The sequence below is a fragment of the Magallana gigas genome, chromosome 6 (genome assembly GCF_963853765.1).
Source record: "Magallana gigas chromosome 6, xbMagGiga1.1, whole genome shotgun sequence".
Classification (NCBI taxonomy): domain Eukaryota; kingdom Metazoa; phylum Mollusca; class Bivalvia; order Ostreida; family Ostreidae; genus Magallana; species Magallana gigas.
Genome location: NC_088858.1, coordinates 4,322,610 through 4,347,861, shown reverse-complemented (window position 1 = coordinate 4,347,861; position 25,252 = coordinate 4,322,610). Strand labels below are relative to the sequence as shown.

At 35.0% G+C, this 25,252-nt stretch overlaps 2 protein-coding genes across 4 annotated transcripts; one reads left to right on the top strand and one right to left on the bottom strand.

The window, feature by feature from the left end:
- Positions 1–88: 88 nt before the first annotated feature.
- Positions 89–5,514, bottom strand: LOC105348162 (kelch-like protein 12). Its single transcript, XM_034469448.2, has 2 exons — positions 5,383–5,514; positions 89–2,138 (listed from the first exon to the last, which is right to left on the bottom strand). The coding sequence occupies exon 2, from the start codon at positions 2,125–2,127 to the stop codon at positions 175–177; it is 1,953 nt and encodes a 650-aa protein (XP_034325339.1). The 5' UTR covers positions 2,128–2,138; positions 5,383–5,514; the 3' UTR covers positions 89–174.
- Positions 5,424–24,095, top strand: LOC105348163 (dipeptidyl peptidase 3). Of its 3 annotated transcripts, none has more exons than XM_011457482.4 (19): positions 5,424–5,559; positions 9,216–9,379; positions 9,518–9,634; positions 9,845–9,934; positions 10,689–10,814; positions 11,123–11,197; positions 12,368–12,458; positions 13,079–13,224; positions 13,447–13,577; positions 13,897–13,955; positions 14,325–14,519; positions 14,674–14,780; positions 15,611–15,703; positions 15,991–16,053; positions 20,745–20,869; positions 21,324–21,444; positions 21,629–21,808; positions 21,918–22,080; positions 23,756–24,095. In XM_011457482.4, exons 2-19 carry the CDS (start codon positions 9,224–9,226, stop codon positions 23,896–23,898), a joined length of 2,181 nt encoding a protein of 726 aa, XP_011455784.3. In that variant the 5' UTR covers positions 5,424–5,559; positions 9,216–9,223; the 3' UTR covers positions 23,899–24,095. The 3 variants fall into 3 exon arrangements, with proteins under 3 accessions (XP_011455784.3, XP_011455783.3, XP_011455785.3); XM_011457481.4 differs by lacking the exon at positions 5,424–5,559 and adding an exon at positions 7,890–7,938; XM_011457483.4 differs by lacking the exon at positions 5,424–5,559 and adding an exon at positions 8,443–8,461.
- Positions 24,096–25,252: the final 1,157 nt, after the last annotated feature.

Genomic DNA, 25,252 nt, shown 5'->3' with positions numbered 1-25,252 from the left:
ACATTAGCCAATGACTGGACTTTAGACCATGAGTAGACCCCGCTTTCATCAAATCTGAGGTTGTCGCATACTGCCCAAAGTAAAACTCTTATTAAAACGGCTCTAAAATTGTTTATTATCATTAACTAAAAAATATTATGCATATTTGAACAAATCTTTAAATGAAACAGACGGTTATTGGTCATTATCCACTTCCTCTGCTTCACTTGCTGGAAAAACTTGTGTGAGTTTCCTTGTGTGCAGCTTTGCTGCTATACACTTGTAATTCCTGATGTCACCCAGTACATCAATCTGTTGCCATGTCAGTGTGCCCAGATCCAAACGACACACAATGTTCTGGCGACAAAATTGTGTAGTATCAGACACATTGTTTTCAGCTGTACCACAAGCATACAGAGCACCATTGATCAATTCTAAACCCACATTGAACATTCCCACTGGCAAATCTGGTCCAGATCTCCACTGGTTTTCAGAGACATTCAATATTTCCACTGATTTTAAGGCTTCTCTGTTAATGGCATGAGTCACATGAGAATAGATTTGGCCGCCCGCAACATAAATCTCTTCATCAACGACACAAGCTCCAAAATTAAATCGGGGTGTGGGTATGCCTGCTCGGGTAATCCAATGTCCTTTCTCAGGGTGGTACATGACCACTAAGTTATGTGCCCCCACCCCTGTCCTCCCTCCCAGGAGAAAGATGTAGTCTTTGTAGGTGACAGATGATAGATCCACCACTGTTGTAGGAAGCATGCCCTGGTAGCTCCACTTGTTCTGCTGAATGTCGTATACCTCTATAATCTCAGTGGGATGCTGGTTATCTGTCACTCCACCAAAACAATAGATTCTGCCTGATAATTCAGCCAAGGTGAAGTTGGACTTGGGGAATAACATGGAGGACAATTTTATCCACCTATTGTGGTCATTATCAAAGCAGAAGAAGTCCTTACTAACAACTCTTTCTTCAAGATCATCACACGAGTCATCCAAGTCTGAAAAATCAAAGTCCATATCATGGTAAACATAGTTGCCTCCTCCAACATAAACAACGTTCTCCTTGCTGACAACACAGCCAACATTTTCAACTTCATATTCTTTGTCAAGCCTCTCTGTCGGAAAATCTTGCATCAGAAATGTTTCCTTAGTGAGAGGATTATAACAGTTTAATTTGGGCCGAGTAAGCCTGAGATCTGATCCTCCAATGAAGAGAAGACAGTGGTCTGGTCGAATCATTCCAGCACGCATTGTCATGTCAAAGTTATATTGCCCTAGGTATCGGTTAGGGTACTTCTCAAATATTCTCCAGTTTTCTAGGATGCTTTTACACTCGGGACAGCTGTTGATAAAAACATTTGAAGAAACCTGATCCCAGAGAAAGTCTGATGATAGCAGTGACAGTCTTACATGAGGAAACAACTTGGCTATTTCATGGTGTCTCTCCGAGTCCTCACCTACCCAACTTACTATCGCATTAAAAATGACTTCTTCTGAATCCACATTGAGGTCATTACTTTGGATGATGCTTCTGACTCTCTCTAGAGGCAGACTTAAAAATTCCTCTGACTTGCACACCTCAGGAAACTTCTTTTCCATCACTTCTTTAGCTCTGTTTGCTAGTCCTTTGCACTCATGACTTTGTGCAAAATGATAAATTCCAATGCAATTTGAATCATCAAGCTGAGATTCCAGGAATTTGGCACATGCTTTTACAACAGGCAAAATCTGAAATAACGCTGAAGTGGAGAGGAGGCTTTGAACAGAATCTTGTGTAATTCTTAGCTGACCAGTGTATGCATATTCCACCAGGTCCCTGACAGCTTCATACTCGACCTCATTGAGGTCCACTTCATCCTGCAGCGTCTCACTGAGTCCCAGAGTAAACATGGCCTTGAAGTAAACACTGGTCGCTGCCAGGACATTCTTGTGACAAGGTATGGCTTGGCCGTCCACTCTCAGTGTGACGTCGGTGAGCATTTCCTCTTGATATAGAGCGTGCATCTCCTGGAGGAAGGTTGTACTGTGCGAGTCATTTTGGTACATCACTCTCTCAAGGCCTGGCTGCTGGAAGATGTCATCTTCCGTTCCATCCTCCCTGACAGAGAGGAAGTCTACAGATTCTTCCATCATATAGCCATTACCTAAAGAAGAACAAATATAGCTTTATAAAGATTTTATCTTAATTACATTTACAGGCACATGCTAAAGTTGATCAAAATTATTCCCTAGCTTATGAAATCCAATTAGTTTTGTAAGAGTTCCTTAAGAATTATACAATATTTTACATAATATACAAATCTTGGTCTGATATTACGCAAATTATCGAGGCTGAGTACAGTTCGAGTGTGCACGCTTTCGTGCAGCATTTCATTTGCATTGTAATGTCATCTTTTTGCCTGGTTGACACAATGGTGTTATGGTTTCAACTGCAGATATTCAGCAAAATATGGGGAAAATAGCATATTTGAAGCATAAAATTTATATGATATCATATTGTAGAATAAACATAAATGTCTTAATGAAGTAATTATATAAGCTATACTGTGGTTTCATTAATATTCAATGAATACCAATTTTTGTGGATTACATTCTTAAGTTGATCTACAAAATTTAATGTTCATATTGAATGCAATTTCTGCTATGATTTTGTATTAATTGATAGAATCATTGTCAACGAATTTACTTATCCATGAAACTGTGATTTTCATTGAATCCACAAAAATTGATACCCACAAAAAAAAAATTAAACCACAGTGTTTTGGCTCGGGTCGAAAACATGAACAGGGTTCAGCAAGCCTAGCCCTCTGTCACGTTTTCTTACCTGGTGGGCCTAAATATAGCTTAAATTAATTAATACATGCATTTCAAGACAGTAACCACATATTTTATATTTATGACCCTTTATAATATATATATATATATAGTTATTACTTAAATATGTCTGAATGTTTTAATAATACTATAAAGATCACCATTTCTGATTTTGTCAAATAAAAAATAGCCAATATCTGATAGGTCCAGTACAATCACTATAGATTTTAGTTTCGTAACTTGATTTACCTACATATTAGCTTTATTTACTTAACTGAAGAAGGTTTATTTACATGTACAGCTACTTTTATATAATTTCGAATTTTATGTAAAATAGACAAAAAGTTGCAAGGAACAGTCAATCTATATTTGTACTGTGTACCGCTAGTTCTATAAAGCAACTTACAGCAAAAATAGTTAAAACATTGCTGCGTTTTAGCAGTTTTAAGGAAAACATGCATTTCTATTGTTTGATTAACTGTATGACACCTTGTGTGCAATGAGGCATGGATAAGTGTGATTACTTCATATTGTTTTGAATTATTATCAATCAATCATCACACTGGCGTCGGAAGCAAATTGAAAGTGGGGGGGCTAGACTAATCCTCAGAAATACAGAAGTATTGAGGAAAAAAAAACCTAATTCCCAAAATCATGGAAATCCTAATCCGTGGTGGGGGGGTGTACCTATACTTCCAAAAAAAAAAATCTTACCTAACCAAAATTTTTTTTCCCCAAAAATATGAAATTCCTAATCCGGGGGGGGGGGGGGGGGGGGGCTAGTATGCCTATAACTCCAACTTCTCAATCTTCCAAGGCAAATTTAGGAACAATTATCTTTGCTGCAAGAAAAAGTTGGAGGGGGGGGGGGGGGGCTGAACCCTCTATGATGCTATGTCCCTAATGGTTAGGTCTTACTTTGTAAAAAAAAGTGGGGGGCTAAGCCCCCCCCCCCCCCCCCCCGCCCCCCAGCCCCCCCAGTTCCGACGCCTATGCATCATGTTAACCAGAACTGCTCTTCTTTGTTGTTCCATTTAGAAAAGCCTGTTTGGAAACACATAAACAGTTATACATAGCCCCAAAACTTTTAAAACTTTGACTGCATTTGCACAAAAAGTAAATGATTCCAGAGTGTATTTTTGGTGCTAAAACGTCATAATTGATTTGAAGAATCTTTTTCTATACTTTACGGCTTTAGAGGAATTATGTAGAAAAGTCAACAATTTCTTGACATTCAATATTAAATCATGGGAAAAGTAATCCTGATACCTATATTCAATTTCAACATCATTTTAAAGAGGAGGTCAAGAGCTTATTTAATTCCGTTTTAGAAGACACTGTAGGCATTCTAGATATATTTTATCTGTCAAAAATGGACAAAACACTGAAATTTGTTGCTTATTTCCTTCATTTTTCATTAAAAATGACAGTTTATAAAACATGATTTTTCATTGTGTTTACCAAAAAATTTTGCCCCGGCAGATATACTATCAAACAAAGCTCTTGTTATGAAGCATCATTGAAAGAATTAAATTTATATCTAAAATCTTATAAATCTGTAGGCACCTTACTAGATCTTGACCTAAGAGTGAATTTTTATGAATTGTTTTCAGATCAGTTCAAGGTTGAAAATTATTGCTGCACCTGAGTGCGACTTTTAGTACAAGTGCCCATTTGAGACAAAAGTTTGGTTGAGTAGCTAAATAAATCTACTTCAGGTAGGTAAATAAAGCTATGTAGGTAAATCAAGCTACATAGATAAATCTATACTCTGTCCCAAGATATTTTGGATTCACGTTTGGCTTAATTGTTTGATTTTTATAAATACCTCAGGATCCAAACGATGTTCATTCAAAAGTATGAAAAATTTCCAAGATTTCTCAGTCAAAACGCCCCTGTTAGCTTTTCAGGTTTCAATACAATGCTAAAAAATGTGATGTCTACGGAGATTTTGCATTGCAGCAAGCCCGGATGATAACGTTGAAATATTGCGCGATGTATTCCGGGTGTATTCCGAATGGAGAAAAGATGTAAACATTCCCCATTATAAATCTCCGTAAGGAATCTGTTTTCGTTCCTGTGAATTTTTCCGAGTGAAAGATGATAATGTGTCAATGAAATTATCTTGGAAAATATCCCTTTCAACTATTTCAATTGCACTTCTTTCACAGGTAATTGTATTTTTATCAAAAATCGTCCAAACGTGAATTCAAAATATCTTGGGACAGAGTATAGTGATTGTATTGGACCTGTCTGACAAAATCCATGTGAAAAATTCATTTAAAAATCCAATTCGTTAGGGCAGAACAAATTAAATCCAGCCTCGTTGGGAACTTTTATATAACCATGATAAATGAGAATTTTCCTACTAAATATGTTTTAAACCACGTTTAGTTTTCCATATCCAATTTATTTAGCCAAGCCGCAATCTGAAAGTTTGTGAACCCTAACCCGAGATGGGGGAGGGGGAGGGTATGTAAGGGCGGGGCACAATCTCTATAGCTTAAACACAATGAAATAAATCTTTAAACATCTCAAAGATTAAATTTCAAAATGAAAAGAAAGTTATCTCACCTTTTGATTCAGTACTCAATTTTGCCAACCAGCCAGTAGGCCTAGTTTTTACACAACGACGAAATAAACAACACGTTCATGTGTACCGGAAGTACGTAACAAACGGCCTGTCATAGTGAAAGTAGAGATTGGAAAGCGTCGCTGTGGCAAGTGCAGTGTTACCAGCTTTAACTCAAGGTAGATAAACTTTTAGATTTGTGTAATTGAATATTGACAACATTTTACTGCGAATGTTTATATAGATAAAACATAGTCACTGTCTTTAAATATAAATGATATTTGGACAAAGGTATGGTAGTCGTTTCGGCATTCCCGGCATTCCCCGCGTTCGACCCTAGGTATGTTCGGACCCTAGTAGTTACGGTTTCGTCCTTAGTAGTTTCGGCCTATGTTTTATTATATATGTGTAGTTACACCTTATTTTCGGATGTTTTATATATTATAAACAATGTGGGGTCCTGTGAGATTATCGAACTATTTTTTGGGAAATTTTTTGGGAAATTTTTTGGAAGGTGATGTGAAGCATTCAAGGATCACATGTACTGCAGTAGTAATAGAGATTTAAAAAAAATGAAGCATGTACAGGTTTGTTTTCGGAAGAGCAGATCAGTGGCGTAGCTACCATGTATGCTTATATGCCTGAGCATGCACATCATTTGGGGAAAAAAAGGGAATCTTTGTGCCTACACTTATTTCTCATATATTACAAAGCACCCCTCAATTTCCATCATTATCAATGCTAAGCAAAGACGTCTTAAGTACCAAATATAGACACGCAATGTGGTCTTACAGTACCATATTACAGTACACAATGCATGTACCTAATAAAGCAAAGATTTATTTTGCATTTGAACTTAGTTTTACACATCATTTTAAATTTCCCCCATAGAATACGTAAATACTAATTTATTATATCTATGATTTTACCAGATATATCATTATAAAACCTTTAAATAACTATCTTGAAATTATTCTAGAATTGTTATTTGTACTTTATAACCCTGATCTGATCATAATTACGACAGAGTTCTTAAAACCCTGAGACCCGTTTTTTACCCATTTCTGAGAGTAGGGTGAATTAACCATGCATCGGACACATACCTTGGATCGGACAACTTTGTTTATAAATATACAAATAAATGTGCATGCGCTTATGTGTTGTTTCCTATATTCCTGAATTAGAAGAAATGAACTTTATCATTATTAAGAATTTGACAGTCACATTGTCAAAGAAATAGCAATATAGGCATCGTAAAATGACATCAAATATGCCATTATTGAAAATTTAGTTACGAAGATTTTACACTAAAGCATTATTTGAATGTTGTGCATTTGGTTGTGAATTAGTAAAAATGCACTCTCTGCGTAAAATAATTAAAAAGAAGTAAGTTTTGAAACAAAATTTGATTAAAATAAGTCCAAGAAATTTGAACAATTAATGTCAAGGTCATTATTGCACCATATGTTCATTTCACCATGGATCGGACACAAATTAACCATGCATCGGACACTTTTCACTGCATGATTTCTTCTAATTATATGGAGATTATGTGCCCATTCCTTGTGATATACTTTAAATGTGAAGTAAAATAAAAATTTTAAAAATAATAGATACAAACATTTTCCTCGGACCACTTTGAAATCGAGTTTTACGGATACAGCCCTTTTAGTCCAAAGTTCATGTAGGAGCTGGCACGATAAAGAACCCCTTATGATAAATATTCCTTTAAACAGAAGCACTAGTCTAAATTCCAACACGTAGATTTGAGGATTTACATTAAAAGAAATCTGAATAGCAATTGAATAAATTAATTTTTCCGAACCTTTGTATTTTTGCATTAAAACCAGAAAATGTTGTTATTTTTAATCTCTACTGTACTGCTATAACTGTCCGATGCTTGGTAAATATTGTCTGATCCATGGTGAAATAGTTCAACACTTCATTAATTTGCTTTATTTTCTACAATTTTAACAATTTCACAATTTTTTCTCCAATAATTAAGCAAGGGGAAAACATGTAACTTTTAAAACAAGCTTTCTTTATATTTGGACGATATTTGATGCGTGAACAAAGGGAAAAATCCAAAGGTGTCCGATGCATGGTGAAATCACCCTATGTAAAAATCAATGTTTATTTTCTGTATATCTAAATCAGTTTAAAACCTATGATTAATAATGTATGAAAAACCTGTTCCTTTTAACAAGAAGAAATAAATAATCTAATAAAAAACGACATATTTTACAGGGATTGAACATGCAGAGTTTTAAAAACTTGTCAAGGCTCGCGTGATAGTGACTTTCTTTTGCCATATTATAATCTCTACATAAATTTTTGGTTACGTTGGTTAATGATACAAAATAATCTTAATTGACAAAAACTTTTAACATTAAAAAAAAATAACAGTAACAAACACAAACTACAAACTACACTAAATTATTATATCAGGCTGAAACGACTAGGTATATAAGGCTGAACCGACGAAGGTCCGAAACTCGCGAGGGCCGAACGTGGAAAAGGCCGAATGACTTGCTACCGAAATGAGCCCAAAATCTTAGGTATAGAGTTAAATATTTTGTTTATCCTGCAAAACAGTATCACAATTTACGCCTCAAACAAACTAATTTTGACAAATTTTGATGCATATCTTTTGAAACCATGATGCCATTTGAACCTTGAATATATGTAGGATAAATGCTGAGGCTAATTAGGGCATGACCGAGCATGGTGTATTGGGTTACCTCTATACAGTTGATACAAAAGTTAGTTGCAGGATAAAACACATTAATCTAAATTTCAGTTGAATGTGATATTGGTCATTTTAAAATAATTGAGTGGTGTTTGTCCATATCGTTTAATATCAAGGCAACAAAGCTCAGACTTATCTTCTTATTTGGTACCGTAACGTTACATATCATGAATCTAAAAAAGAAGGAGGCTTTAAATTCAAATGGAAGCTTTGAATACATTGAAATGTGCACAACAAAAGCATATTATGCAATGCTTAAAACACTATTGTGTCAGATGTCATTCCTTAGTTACTGCAGTCTTGCATAATCCTTCAGAATTGGACTGTGTCAGGTAAATCTAATGACATTCAAAGGCAATATCTTTTCATTGTAAATATATATGCCATAAATGAATCTGTATAATAAGTGTATACATGTAGTTTAAAGCCTTTCTCTGAGAATATGTTGTCTTAGATTGAATTATAAATGCCAGTTTAAAAACCCACATTTTTACCTCACTGAGGCAAAGTAGTTAGTGAGGTTATGCTATACCAAGTAGTCAGTGAGCTTAGGCTATAACAAGTAGTCGGGTATAGCATAAGCTCACTGACTACTTGGTATAGCACGCTATACCCTTTTCTTTGGCCTCTGGTTAGAGTAGTTGGAGCAGGTGTCCTGTAATGGCCTAATCTTAAGTTATATTGAGTCTTATCTTCACCAGACATGGATGATACATCTCAATCTTCTGATATAATGCACTTGACAGGCTAAGATGCTGCTGTATACAAGGAAATATTTGGCCCGTTTTATTTTTACCCCTTTGCCCTCGTTGTCAGAGGGCGAATTTAAGACTGGGCGAATTCCAATGTCCAAGTTATCTCCTTAGTACACAAGTGTGTCTGGACGAATATAAGATGGGGCAAAACCGTATGAAAAAGTTGAAGGTAGAAAATAACATGAGGCAAAAATAACCCTGTATACAGTAATTTTGGATCCATGGAGACATTTAGCTTTGCACACATATTCTTCAGTCATTTTCAAATCATTCATATGCTAGAAGAAATCATCATTTTGTCAATTCACGTATATGAACAATTTGATTTCAGAAACAAAGATGGTGGATGTGTCTCAGTATGTGTTGCCCCCAGAGACTAAGGTAGCGTTCTTGGACTGTGAAACGGCCTTCAAAGGACTGACTGACAAGGAGAAACTCTATGCTCACTACATATCACAGGCCTCCTGGTACGGTGGACTCATTTGTCTGTTCCAGGTATGACTCTTACTGATTGTGGCATTTATAAAGACAAAATTAAACCAACCGGTAATTCATGCTTTTTCTCTACTGATAATACAGTTATGGGGCTGGAGTATAATTCTTCAATAAAACATTGTGAAACTTTTTTTTCAGACCTCACCTGAATCCCCTGGTATATATTTGTTATTTCACAAACTCTTTGGGAGCCAGTCTGTTGAAGAGCTACAGTCCGCAGCAGAGGCACAGGGTGTGACGAAAGATGAGTTTCATGTGAGACATGGTGCAAGTGCAACATACTGTTGTTGTTTACATGTGCACAATCAAGATTTTCGACATTAAAAAAATTAAAATTAAAGTACATATATGACAATGCTTTTAATATGGGGTAAGATTTTGTTGATTCCTTTAAACAGATTACAGGGACCTGGTTTATTTTTATATAAATGTTTCTTGTTACATGCATTTTCATATTTTTTGTAGGCTTTTCTTATCTATGCAGCAGGAATTTTATCAAACTCTGGAAATTACAAATCATTCGGAGACAGCAAAATAATTCCAAATCTTCCCAAAGTAAGTGAACTCGTCAGAAGAGTAACTTTTTTTGAAGTTGTAGTTAACCTACTTTTGAGGTTACCAGGTAGTTATTGCTTCACAATGATACTGAATTACTTCAAATACATATTACTGTAGATTCCTTATTTTACGCAAGCACTTAATTTCATGTCAAATCTAGAGCACCAAATTTCTGTTATAATTTTATATACCGTCAGAAATTTAGAAGCGATTGAGATGTTGAAATTTGTGTGCGATGTTTCCTACGATTTTCGCAGATATAAATTCATTGCGTTTTTTAAAATTAGGAATCTACAGGTGAAATTTTTTTGTAAATCATATTTTTTTCCAAGTTTTCCATTTTCTGTCTGTTTAAAAAAAATGTGTACACTTGCAATGTCTGGTAACATCCAATTTTTAAAGATATATGAGTTAATGTTCAGTATCCTTAAATTGCTCACTTGCATACTAAATTCCAGTGACTGTACTAGGATAATTACATGTTCTTATATAGCCAGAGTTATTACCCTTTGGTTTGTGTTACACCAATTTCTCCATGCATGATTTTAACAAATTGACAGCTTTTTTGTAATGAAGATAATAAAACATTATTATGTATGAAATTGCTGGATTTTTTTGAAACAAATTACAAGCTGTGTTTTTCTCCTTAAATCAAATCTAGATCTAACCCATGAAGTGTATTACACCGAGGTATATAAATGAGGCACAGGTTTGACTATTTCATAGACATTTTCAATAATTCTGTGTTTAGGAAAAGTTTGAGAAGATATTGATGAGTAGTAAGGCAGCAAAGGAAATCCAAGGTGTATGGCAGGAGATCTCAGAGAGAGTTTACTCACTGGTGGACAGGCAGAGGGAACTTGGCCTGGGGAAAAAGGTTAGAAATAGAGAGTTCAGGTTACCGTGCCATTTTGTAAGGCTGGCTGTTGTAGCTTCATATTATAGCCTCAGGGGCCCAGTGTCCTCTGTTGTCCCATACCCAGGAGGCATAGGACCACCATGTTGTGAGGATGTCAAAGTTGATGATCAAACTTGGAATTAGTAAACAATGTATAAAGTAATTTAACAATCATCTTTCAAAAAGAGTTGATTTACTTTGTTCTTTAAATATCTTACACCCAATGGTCCCTACATGGTTCTAAGCTCTTACATCTTTTTATTTATCTCTAATTTTTTTATTTTCAGGGAACCACCACATATTATTCCAGTAATTGTGATCTGGTGGATGCTAAAGTGGCCCAGGAATTCATGAGTGCCAAGGTGAGCGTATGCTAATGGGTTAATCACTCAGATCACCTTCCATAGGATTATGTGCCTGTTACTTGTACAAATACCTTTATATCAATATATGATATTAGATTAAAAAATATAAATCTGCAATACAATCTACAGACTTATGTTATGCTAATTAAATACAGTTACATATTAATGTTATTAATTTCTTTTGGATTTTTTTTAATAAAGATGTGCACAGCATCAAATATTTGTTTATTAATAATTAAGTTACATTGATTACTACCATGTAATAATATTTCTACAGATATTGGTGTGATGAAATTGTATATAGTATGTAACATTACTTCCCTATTTATAGCATAGATTGAACATAAAAGAAAAAAGTGTTCAGTATCATCATATGAATTACCACAATACTGGCAAGATGGGTCTTCAGTTAGGAAATCTTCATATAAGTGTTAATCTTTCCCTGATAAGTAACTACATGTATAAGTCTATAAACATGTATCTGAGTGAATTATATATACATTTTTAACCACACAGTGTACATCATGACTTTAATCAGCATTTGGAGTCAAGATGGTCTTTTATTAATCATTCCATGAGAAAACAATTTTACATAATCAATTTCATAATCTGTTTGCTCATAAGTCAACTTGTGGGTGAATGTTAACTTAAATACTATCTTCTTGTATATCCAGTGTTAATGGCCCAAATTAGTCTTAAATAGGGCAGTAGAGATGGTTTGATGACATAAGGCATATGATATAAGCTATTTTTCGATGATAATGAGATGCCCTTGAGAAAGCATCCTCAGAGGAAGCAAAAATGAGGGGTGGGGGGGGAGGAGGGGTATAAAAATTGTGAAATTATTGTGGAAGTTCATGTTTATTTGATCAGTGATCAACTGGCTTCAATAAATAGGACAAAATGAGGTTTTTATCTACATAAAAATATGTAGAGAAAATTTTTCTCATTTAGGTTGTGGAGGCAATAATTTGTGTTGAAAAATTTTGACTTTATTCATGCATTTTTGGTCAGAATTTGGTAAATAAATCTTAAATGCCAGTGCATGTTATATTTTATAAGAAAACCATATGTTGTGCCTGTAGTTAACAGTGTTCTTATTGGCAACTTTATCTGTGAATAATAATTCATTATTCCATTAGGCTGAAAAATGTCATTTAATTTCAGGACATCAGTCCCTACAATACCAGGTTGTTTAAAACCCAAGAAAATGGGAAAGTTGTTTATGAGGTACGACTGGCCAGTTCCAGCTCTGCAGGTCAGTTTACACACAATGTTCATCAATATTTAAATTCAGCAAAGTTATACAAATTTTAATGTGGTTAATGGCAACATTAATCAAGTACTTGTAAGCCTAAAAAAAACCCAAAATATTGTCACAAAGAGGAATGTTCCTACCAGGGAACTAAATCAATGTTGTTTAATAGTGTATACAGTTCTGTTATTTTCGCTGTTCTTCATTTGTAAATGGTTTTGCCCCATAATGATTTCACCAAGGCAAGGTTCTTTTTAGGAAACAATTTAAAAACTAGAATTTGCCTAGTCTTAAATTTACCCACTGACAATAAGGGTGAAAGGGGCGAAAATAAAATGGGGGCAAATATTTTCCTGTATACAGTACATTTGTATTACCAATCTTGTAAAATAATAATTCATATCGTATTTTGATTGACTCCTTTACATTTTTGTGAAGGAAATCTCATACTTCATATGTACCAAATCAAAATAATAGTTTTATTCATTAGTGGAGTGAATTTGATGATTTTAGTCCTTGGGTACATATTTCATTACCCAACATATTTTAAAGATTCTAATGAACCAAGTGCTTGAACCATTTTGTAATTTAATTATTATTCTAATACCTTTTATTTCTGGTAGATGGCGATCTCCCAGGGGTAGGGGCTGTTCTGGGATCCCATGACTTCACCCCCAAAGAAACAGGCACTCCCTGTGTGTTTAAAGTAACAAGGGGAGATTACTCAGATCTGATGGCCCTAGTGGTGGAGAATTTGACCAAAGCTGAGGTAAAAACTGAATACCAACAAATGTGTTGCCCGTTGATAAAACACTGTGACCCCAAGAGTGGATTTGTTGAACAGTATTTGTATAAATTATTTTGATCTTAAGCCAGCTTGTATACACCAATACTTTGAAATGATTAATGATATTATGTGTATTTACAAAACCTTTGATACAGTCTCCAAGTATTTTTGTCCATATATCTGGCATGTATTTTTAATTGGCAGAAATATGCTGCCAATGAGATGGAGAAGAAGATGTTGAATGAATATGCGAAATCCTTTACAACAGGCTCAATACCCCAGCACAAAGAAGGATCTCGATATTGGATCAAAAACAAAGGGCCCATTGTAGAAACGTTAGTAGATTTAATGGCATACTGTGGTTTCACCAATATTCGTTGAATACCAATTTTTTTTTATTTTGTTGTAAGGTTGGTCCATAAAATTTAATGTTCATTGAAGTGCAATCTCCACTAACATTTTGTATTGATAGGATCATCGGCCATGAATTTACGTATCCTTGAAACTGTGATGTTCACTTTATCCACGAAAATTGATACCCTTGATATTGATGAAACCACAGTAATACATGTGTACATAATGAGCAAAGGAGAGGGAATGGAGTTTTAAATTCTATGATAAATCACAAATTTACAATTTTTTTCTACTGTACAGATATATTGGCTTCATAGAGTCTTACAGGGATCCTTTTGGACTACGTGGTGAATTTGAAGGTACTGTGTGTTCCCTTTTCTAAAGAGTACATCTTTAGATTGATTTCCACATATATTTCTCTCCTAAAAATTTCTTGAATTACCTGGTAATTCTGTTTGTACATCTTCACGATAGCTAAAGATTTGTGATAAGCTTTGTTCTCCATATGGTGAATGCAGTGAATCAGAAACCCTTGGCTTCCTAAGATGTGTTTGTAAGACTACGCCAATGTTCAATTTATGCAGAAAACTCTAAGCAAATTTTATACCATGATAACAAATAAAGTAAAAGCTTATTCTTATTGATACTTTTTTCCCCACATGATAAACTGTTCATGTAACAAATATAAGAGTTTCACTTTCAGAATATTTTGCATGATCTCTCTATAGGCTTTGTGGCAGTGGTCAACAAAGAGATGAGTGCCAAGTTTGCTGAACTCGTGAACCAGGCGGAGCACCTGCTCCCTCTCCTGCCCTGGCCGGCCGCATTTGAGAAAGACAAGTTCCTACGTCCAGACTTCACTTCTCTGGACGTCCTTACATTTGCTGGTTCAGGAATTCCTGCAGGAATTAACATTCCTAACTGTAAGAACCAAACACAGCAAGAACTTGTCTTAATAGGGTTATTTTTCAGTGTTTTAAAATCTGGTAGTTTTGACTTTGGCTTACAAGATAACATGCATACTGAAAATCAAAATTGGTCCTGTGCCATGTATTTACGTGTGTTTATTATTTATAGATGATGACATTCGACAAGATGAAGGTTTCAAGAATGTTTCTCTAGGTAATGTGCTTACAGCTGGCTACAAGGAGGATAAAATTAGCTTTCTGGACCCAAAAGATGCTGTAAGATTTGGTGACTCTTCACTCAGTTTCATACTAGAATATGATCATTTTAGCAGATAGGTTAAATGATTTATTAAAGGGACTTGGACACGGTTTGAGCTCAAAATTTTCAAAAGGACTACCGGGTATATATGATATGGGCCTAAAATGGCCCCCTAAAATGAACATCATCATTTTACTGTAATTCTTTGTTTTCTTTGTACAGATATATATGTGATGTTTTTACATAATGTTCATTTTGATTCAAGTGCCTACAATTTAGAAATATGACATTGTAAAGACAACCTTTTCCCGCCATTTTTATCAAAAATCAGCTTGTTTTCAAGCAGTTTTTCAGTTATTTTGATAAAGAAATGGCAATTTCTTTACTTTACAGTATTTGTAAACAATTATAAGACTCCAGCTTTGTTTACATTACAACAACTTCTTTCCTCTGTATCTCGTTTGTAACATGACTTCTAACATTTAAATTTTTGGTGAATCATTCAAAATACAAAAGTAAACTATTTTATACATAGAAATCAAAAATAAAATTTTCATCTGAAATTGTGTCCAGGTCCCTTTAAAGTTAGGATTAAGAATTTTTTTAGACCTGTATTAAATCCTTTAAGATAATTGATTTAAGTGGTCTCTTAGTTAAAAAATGTTGATAAAGTAATTCTTAAAATTTCTACTGAAAGTGTATATATCTGAAAATGAATTAAAGGGTAAGGGTTGTTTGTTTTCAAACTTTTGACTTCTGAAAATGTTAACTATATAACCCATAAATATGTATATCATATTTGGGACACTTAAGAGAGGATGTTAATTGTATTTTTCGGATATTGTAGGAATTATTTATCAAGCTGAAGATCCAGTCTTTTGAGGTTCAGGTTGGTCTCCACGAGCTCCTAGGACATGGCAGCGGGAAACTGTTCATTAAGGTTGGTATCTGATGTCTGTACTTCATTAAGGTACAACAGCTCACTCTTACAAGCTAAAGAACTCATAATGGACTTCCTAAGCTGCAGAATATCCTTTTGATGACTTTCTGAATTGAAAGATTTTGTTTCATAATGGTGAATTAAATCTATTGAAGATCATTTTAAACTACATTGTATTATACCTCAGACTCACATGGGTATATCTTAAAATGGACAGAAATCCAGATGTTAATTTCACATTCCAATTTTTGCACTTTGATCTCTATATTGATCTGTTGACTTTACAGAATGCTGATGGATCCTACAATTTTGACCAAGAATCGGTGGTTAATCCAGAGACCAAGGAAAAGGTAGTTAAGTCATTTTTACCAGAAGTAGTGCATTATTGAATATGGTTTATATTTAAAAGGTTTTGAGCCAGTATCTAGATTCCTCTCAATCTCTACCTGTATTTCAAGGAGATGTACAGAAGAGTAGTAAGGATTTAAGAGATAACAGTAAAATCAGGATCAATATTCTACTCACTTACTACGTCATTGCTTCACTTAGTAAAAAAAAAATGACACAATGATGTGACAGTAATCATTCATTCAATGCACACCAGCATTTTCTGGATTTTAATGCACTGGCATACATTGATGATATATGTTGTAGTGTGACAGCTGCATACATTGATGATATATGTTGTAGTGTGACAGCTGCATACATTGTTTATATATGTTGTAGTGTGACAGCTGCATACATTGATTATATATGTTGTAGTGTGACAGCTACATACATTGATTATATATGTTGTAGTGTGACAGCTACATACATTGATGATATATGTTGTAGTGTGACAGCTGCATACATTGATTATATATGTTGTAGTGTGACAGCTGCATACATTGATTATATATGTTGTAGTGTGACAGCTACATACATTGATTATATACATATGTTGTAGTGTGACAGCTGCATACATTGATTATATACATATGTTGTAGTGTGACAGCTACATACATTGATGATATATGTTGTAGTGTGACAGCTGCATACATTGATGATATATGTTGTAGTGTGACAGCTGGCATACATTGATTATATATGTTGTAGTGTGACAGCTGCATACATTGATGATATATGTTGTAGTGTGACAGCTGCATACATTGATCATATATGTTGTAGTGTGACAGCTGCATACATTGATGATATATGTTGCAGTGTGACAGCTGCATACATTGATTATATATGTTGTAGTGTGACAGCTGGCATACATTGATGATATATGTTGTAGTGTGACAGCTGCATACATTGATGATATATGTTGTAGTGTGACAGCTGCATACATTGATCATATATGTTGTAGTGTGACAGCTGCATACATTGATTATATACATATGTTGTAGTGTGACAGCTGCATACATTGATTATATACATATGTTGTAGTGTGACAGCTACATACATTGATGATATATGTTGTAGTGTGACAGCTGCATACATTGATGATATATGTTGTAGTGTGACAGCTGCATACATTGATCATATATGTTGTAGTGTGACAGCTGCATACATTGATGATATATGTTGTAGTGTGACAGCTGCATACATTGATCATATATGTTGTAGTGTGACAGCTGCATACATTGATGATATATGTTGCAGTGTGACAGCTGCATACATTGTTTATATATGTTGTAGTGTGACAGCTGGCATACATTGATGATATATGTTGTAGTGTGACAGCTGGCATACATTGATGATATATGTTGTAGTGTGACAGCTGACATACATTGATTATATATGTTGTAGTGTAACAGCTGCATACATTGATTATATATGTTGTAGTGTGACAGCTGCATACATTGATTATATATGTTGTAGTGTAACAGCTACATACATTGATGATATATGTTGTAGTGTGACAGCTACATACATTGATTATATACATATGTTGTAGTGTGACAGCTACATACATTGATGATATATGTTGTAGTGTGACAGCTGCATACATTGATTATATATGTTGTAGTGTGACAGCTGCATACATTGATTATATATGTTGTAGTGTGACAGCTGCATACATTGATGATATATGTTGTAGTGTGACAGCTACATACATTGATTATATATGTTGTAGTGTGACAGCTGCATACATTGATGATATATGTTGTAGTGTGACAGCTACATACATTGATTATATACATATGTTGTAGAGTGACAGCTGCATACATTGATTATATATGTTGTAGTGTGACAGCTGCATACATTGATTATATATGTTGTAGTGTGACAGCTGCATACATTGATGATATATGTTGTAGTGTGACAGCTGCATACATTGTTTATATATGTTGTAGTGTGACAGCTGCATACATTGATTATATATGTTGTTGTGTGACAGCTACATACATTGATGATATATGTTGTAGTGTGACAGCTGCATACATTGTTTATATATGTTGTAGTGTGACAGCTGCATACATTGATGATATATGTTGTAGTGTGACAGCTGCATACATTGATGATATATGTTGTAGTGTGACAGCTGGCATACATTGATTATATATGTTGTAGTGTGACAGCTACATACATTGATGATATATGTTGTAGTGTGACAGCTGCATACATTGATGATATATGTTGTAGTGTGACAGCTGGCATACATTGATTATATATGTTGTAGTGTGACAGCTACATACATTGATGATATATGTTGTAGTGTGACAGCTGCATACATTGATTATATATGTTGTATTGTGACAGCTGCATACATTGATGATATATGTTGTAGTGTGACAGCTGCATACATTGATGATATATGTTGTTGTGTGACAGCTGGCATACATTGATTATATATGTTGTAGTGTGACATTATATATGTTGTAGTGTGACATTATATATGTTGTAGTGTGACATTATATATGTTGTAGTGTGACATTATATATGTTGTAGTGTGACATTATATATGTTGTTGTGTGACAGCTGGCATACATTGATGATATATGTTGTAGTGTGACAGCTGCATACATTGTTTATATATGTTGTAGTGTGACAGCTGGCATACATTGATGATATATGTTGTAGTGTGACAGCTGGCATACATTGATCATATATGTTGTAGTGTGACAGCTGCATACATTGATGATATATGTTGCAGTGTGACAGCTGCATACATTGATTATATATGTTGTAGTGTGACAGCTGCATACATTGATGATATATGTTGTTGTGTGACAGCTGCATACATTGATGATATATGTTGTAGTGTGACACTGACATACATTGATGATATATGTTGTAGTGTGACAGCTGCATACATTGATGATATATGTTGTAGTGTGACAGCTACATACACTGATGATATATGTTGTAGTGTGACAGCTGCATACATTGATGATATATGTTGTAGTGTGACAGCTGCATACATTGATTATATATGTTGTAGTGTGACAGCTGGCATACATTGATGATATATGTTGTAGTGTGACAGCTACATACATTGATGATATATGTTGTAGTGTGACAGCTGCATACATTGATTATATATGTTGTAGTGTGACAGCTACATACATTGATGATATATGTTGTAGTGTGACAGCTGCATACATTGATGATATATGTTGTAGTGTGACAGCTACATACATTGATGATATATGTTGTAGTGTGACAGCTGCATACATTGATGATATATGTTGTAGTGTGACAGCTGCATACATTGATTATATATGTTGTAGTGTGACAGCTGCATACATTGATTATATATGTTGTTGTGTGACAGCTACATACATTGATTTTATATGTTGTAGTGTGACAGCTACATACACTGATGATATATGTTGTAGTGTGACAGCTGCATACATTGATTATATATGTTGTAGTGTGACAGCTGCATACATTGATTATATATGTTGTAGTGTGACAGCTGCATACATTGTTTATATATGTTGTAGTGTGACAGCTGGCATACATTGATGATATATGTTGTAGTGTGACAGCTGGCATACATTGATCATATATGTTGTAGTGTGACAGCTGCATACATTGATGATATATGTTGCAGTGTGACAGCTACATACATTGATGATATATGTTGTAGTGTGACAGCTACATACATTGATGATATATGTTGTTGTGTGACAGCTGCATACATTGATTATATATGTTGTAGTGTGACACTGACATACATTGATTATATATGTTGTAGTGTGACAGCTGCATACATTGATTATATATGTTGTAGTGTGACAGCTGGCATACATTGATTATATATGTTGTAGTGTGACAGCTGCATACATTGATTATATATGTTGTTGTGTGACAGCTGCATACATTGATGATATATGTTGCAGTGTGACAGCTGCATACATTGATGATATATGTTGCAGTGTGACAGCTGCATACATTGATGATATATGTTGTAGTGTGACAGCTGCATACATTGATGATATATGTTGCAGTGTGACAGCTGCATACATTGATGATATATGTTGTAGTGTAACAGCTGCATACATTGATGATATATGTTGTAGTGTGACAGCTGCATACATTGATTATATATGTTGTAGTGTGACAGCTGGCATACATTGATTATATATGTTGTAGTGTGACAGCTGCATACATTGATTATATATGTTGTAGTGTGACAGCTGCATACATTGATTATATATGTTGTAGTGTGACAGCTGCATACTTGTTTTGTAAAGAGACCATTTAATGTGATATTGGGGAAAAAAGAGAGGGTCATATTTCTAATAAATGTAGTTGTAATTCAATACAAAATTTATCAAGATTTTAAAAGCTCTCTAAAAGTCAAAGTATGTGATAGTCTGAGTCCTAAAGAGACTTACTTTTGTATGTTATATGCATTGCATTATGTATAGCTAGCTGCAAATTGAGTATCTTCTCACAAAATATGAATCAATGGCTCCCTATATTGTGATATCACTAACAAATCCCTACAATCAATAATTGGAAAAACATATGAATTGAACCTACTTCAATTTATTTAGTATTTGGGACTTTTTCTCATTGTTGTAAATTTTAATTCGTGGTTTTGTAGATAACAGACTGCTACAATGAGAACGAGACTTGGGACAGCAAGTTCTCTGTCATTTCATCGTCTTACGAGGAATGTCGTGCAGAATGCGTAGGAATATATCTCTGCCTCAGCACTGATGCACTCAGGTGAGACATCTACAGAGGGCCTCTCTTTAAAGTGTTGGAAAAAAATCTTTGGTGATAGATGTTTTGTGACCCTGTACCCCATAAATACAGTTTTGTATTAATTGAAATGGTAGATGATCAGTGCCATTTTTGACTACTGTGGAATCATTAGATTTCGTGGTGGCTCAATATTCGTGGAATTCGTGGGTACCTCTCATCCACGAATTAACATTCTCCACAAATTATATATTAGGGTAAAAAATTCATATTTTGTTTTGTAGGTATAAGAAAATACACGAAATTACGTCCCCACGAACCTATAAAATTTCAACAATCCACAAAAATTGGCCCCCACGAAATTTGATGATTCCACAGTATTTAAAGAGAGCTGTTTTTAGAAATGAATTATTTTGAACCTTAAAACTAAAATGTTGACTAACCAGGCTCAATATTCTTCCGTGTTTATATTTTGAAGGATCTTTGGCTACACAGACGATTCAGCTGATGACATTATTTACGTGAACTGGTTGTCGATGGCTCGGTCAGGATTGCTTGCTCTCGAGTTTTACTCACCTGAGACTGGTGCTTGGAGACAGGTTTGTGACAATTGAGCTTGAAATGGGGGAACTCTTAAGTCAAAGTCTGATAGTTACTTTCATTATCAGGGCGACAAAGGAAGTGATTGTACTATTACATGTACTAACTAGATTATCAATCAAAATGTTTAGAGTAGGATATTGATCAAAAATAACCTAATCATGTTGTGTAAACTATAAATAGGCCCACATGCAAGCCAGGTTCTGTATCCTGAGGGTGATGCTGGAGGCCGGTCAGGGTCTAGTTACCATCACCAAGACGACGGGGGATGATGGGAAGGAGGATATCCTGCTGAAGCTGGACAGGTCGAAGATCATCGGAGTCGGCAAACCGGCCATCGGAAACTTCCTTAGAAAGCTTCAGGTAACAGACAAGTGTTTTATTTACAATTTACAAGAAGTTTCAAGTTGATATAGTACCAAATTTACTGTTTATTTTGGTATGATACAGTCAAGTGGATATTTGTTGATAGGTTTACAAATCTTTGGGTGATGTTGATTCTGGAAAGAAGATGTACGATTACTACTCAGACGTTCACGATCGGGAAGAGCCACATTTCTTGAGTCTGCGCAGTACTGTTCTAGACAGAAAACAGCCACGGAGGATGTTTGCTCAACATAACACTGTACTTGAAGGTAAATCCTATCCTGTGTTCTATGTGCACTATCACTGCTACCAATCAGTGTCCATTCCCTCTCCCCCACTCAGAAAAATACTCATGCTATTTGGAAATATAACTGTTGACTATTCTCCTCCCAGTGGAGTTCATGGCTCAGTGGTCATAGGCGTTAAGCCAATAACCAAAAGGTCATTGGTTCAAACCCTGCAGTGGTCACTTGATGTTGTGTATTATGCACTTAGAAAAGGCACTTTATCTACATTGGCTCGGTCCACCAATATGAAATTGGGTACTGGTTTATGTTGGGAGTTAACCTGAGATGGTTTGGTGTTCCATCCAGGAGTCAATGGCTCTCATCCATTTAGCACAATAGATACTTGGGATAAGTACTGACCTTTTGCAGCATCATGGCACGGAGAGGGATTTTTTGTTCTCCTCCCCACTGCTTACAGATATTGTTACAGGCCCCCAGTACAGTAGAACATGGATATAGCAAACACACTTATAAACAATCCACACTTACAGTCGATTAAGTTTCATTCCTTGTATTTTAAAAATGTATTCTACAATAACAAATTAAACCCATAACTAATCAAAGGTTGTGTTTAGTGCTTGGCTATAATTATTTGTTACTGTTAACTGATTCTAAGTGCCCCTTATGCTGTCATCCATCGACTGATAGTCTTTCATTTGGTGTTTAATCCTGGATACATGTACTTTGAATAACTTCTATCTCACAGGGCATTTTCCAAAGCTTTAATCATGTAATGATTTTATAAACTTCAGGTTATTAATACTACTTTGTTAAAATTTACAAATTTTGAATAAATTCCTCAGGATTACAACTTGGCTGTGTCCTCAAATCCTGTGAAGGCCGTGGTCATCTCAGTTTATTGTCTGTTAAAGTACCTGTACATGTATTAGTTACCCGATCATGCTGTATTTGGCAAATGAAACTACTTTTTTAACCCACCAAAGCTTTCAGAGGCAGTTTATTTGATAAAACATTGTTTAGGTGATTATGTTGACGGACCATATTTACATTACCCTTCAGGCTTGCTAATTATTACTTTTTCAGATACCTAATCTATCATGTTCACCTTCATGTATACCATTGTCATAGTACCTTTTGTGCAATTATGAGAGTTATAAACTAAATTTAAATATTCATAACTTCGTAACTTGTATCAAATCTATAACCCTATTAAATTATTAAAATTATAGATTTTCTATAAAGAACGCATTTATTTACATGCAGTTTCAATTTCTTTATTTATGCATGCTAAATTAATGGTAAAATTCCGTGCGTTTGTTATATAGAACACAGATTTGATGATGATGCTGGTAAGGGTTCTGTACTTTTGTGTAGCACTGTCTCAGCACTAGAGATAGTTGTCTGGCGTCTCTGTCGTTTGTTGACAGCCTTGTACTGTTAAAGGCTTGTGGAACCATATTGATTGAATGTTAATAGTTCCTCATTCCAAATGACTTGAGTAATAGAATTCAAGATTCTGTGCACAAATTAAAAAAAAAATTCAAATTACTTGTGGATTTTTATTGATTAAATGTTAATAGTCCCTCCAAATGACATGTATAAAGGAATTCAAGTTTCTATTCAGCAATTGAAAGAAATTTAAATTGTTCAACATACTGGGAGAATTAAAATGTCTATTGCCTTATTCCCTCTGTAGGAGACAAAGTGGGACTGAAGAACTACGAAGCCACAGCCTCAGGCCTGATTCAGTCCTGGATGGAGCGATTCCCCGCGGGGGCGGACCTCGACCAGAAACTGACCAACTTATGGCAGAAGGAAAAGCCCTTCTTCACGGATTAATACATTCTCCAAGACTGTGGCGGGCCATTCAGTGGCGACGCTATCCCGTGATTAGTGCTAAGATTAACAATTTGTACTGTAGGGAGAAAATCAATGCTATATTTTACACAGACTCATAAAATAATCCGCAGAAAAATCCTGTACAAATTTCATTTTGTCCTTACTCGTAGGGATGCAATAAAGAAATTGGAATCTCAGTCGAATTGAGTTTTCTTTGGTTGTTTTCTTTCATCATAGAAAGCCTTACAGCTGCTACCACAAGACTAGCGGAAGACACGCGACTGCGCACTGTGAATTTACAGACGCTTCCAGGATCCATGGAGATCACCGTTTCATCATAACTAGGAACTTTATCAGATATCAAAGGAAATGAAGTAAATATGTAGGTCATTTATTTGTAACAAGGAAATTGCATATGCATTTCTTGATAGCGTGATTGGGTCAAAATTTGCAGTAATTCGTGCACTGAATTAACCAGCCTTCATATTGCCTTTGTAATATTCTTCACCTGAACGACTATCCACATACTTCCCGTACATATCGTATAATCTAACTTTTATCTTAAGTTCAAAATCACCACTATTGAACAAATAGAAGAAAAATAATTTGTTTTAACTACTAGGAAAATTCCAGCAATGTTGACGTTGACCGCGGTGACCACAGTGTATCCGTCACCAAGACACGATGCTCAGTACAACTATAAGGTCGCTTCGTTACTAATTTAGTATTACTAGCTTCTATAGATAAATATCACCGGCTTCTATAGATTATGAAACATCGTAACGAGTCCCCATGATAGGTCTAAAAAGTGTTTCCGTAATGAGACATTTTCTTTTGAGATGCAATACACACATGGTGACATTATATAAATAGTGCCTGTTTGGGAGGGTAACAGTTGAAATTGACACCCCGAGAAAACCATTGTCAACCGACGCGAAGCGGAGGTTGACAATGGTTTTCGAGGGGTGTCAATTTCAACTGTTATCCTCCCAAACAGGCACTATTTATTTTGTTATACTGAATGTCTTTTTTAAAATTTTTAAGAAAATTTTACTGCTTTTATATAGGAATAACGTGAATTCTACAGCGAACCGTACGCGCATAATTTTCGCGCATGTAACATTTTTTAATGTTACCCGTTGCCAAGTGCGTTGCTAACGCTGAGGGTAATAGTAAATATTATTAACTGCGTCTTAACCAATCAGATTTCAGTATTTAACATGAAAGTATAACAATAGTCTTTATTACATACATTTATAACAGTATTGCAGAGAGACAATGAATATCAAAATGTTTTGTTCGAGATAAGTTAGATAACGAAATAAATCCAGGAAATATTTGTGAAAGATAACGA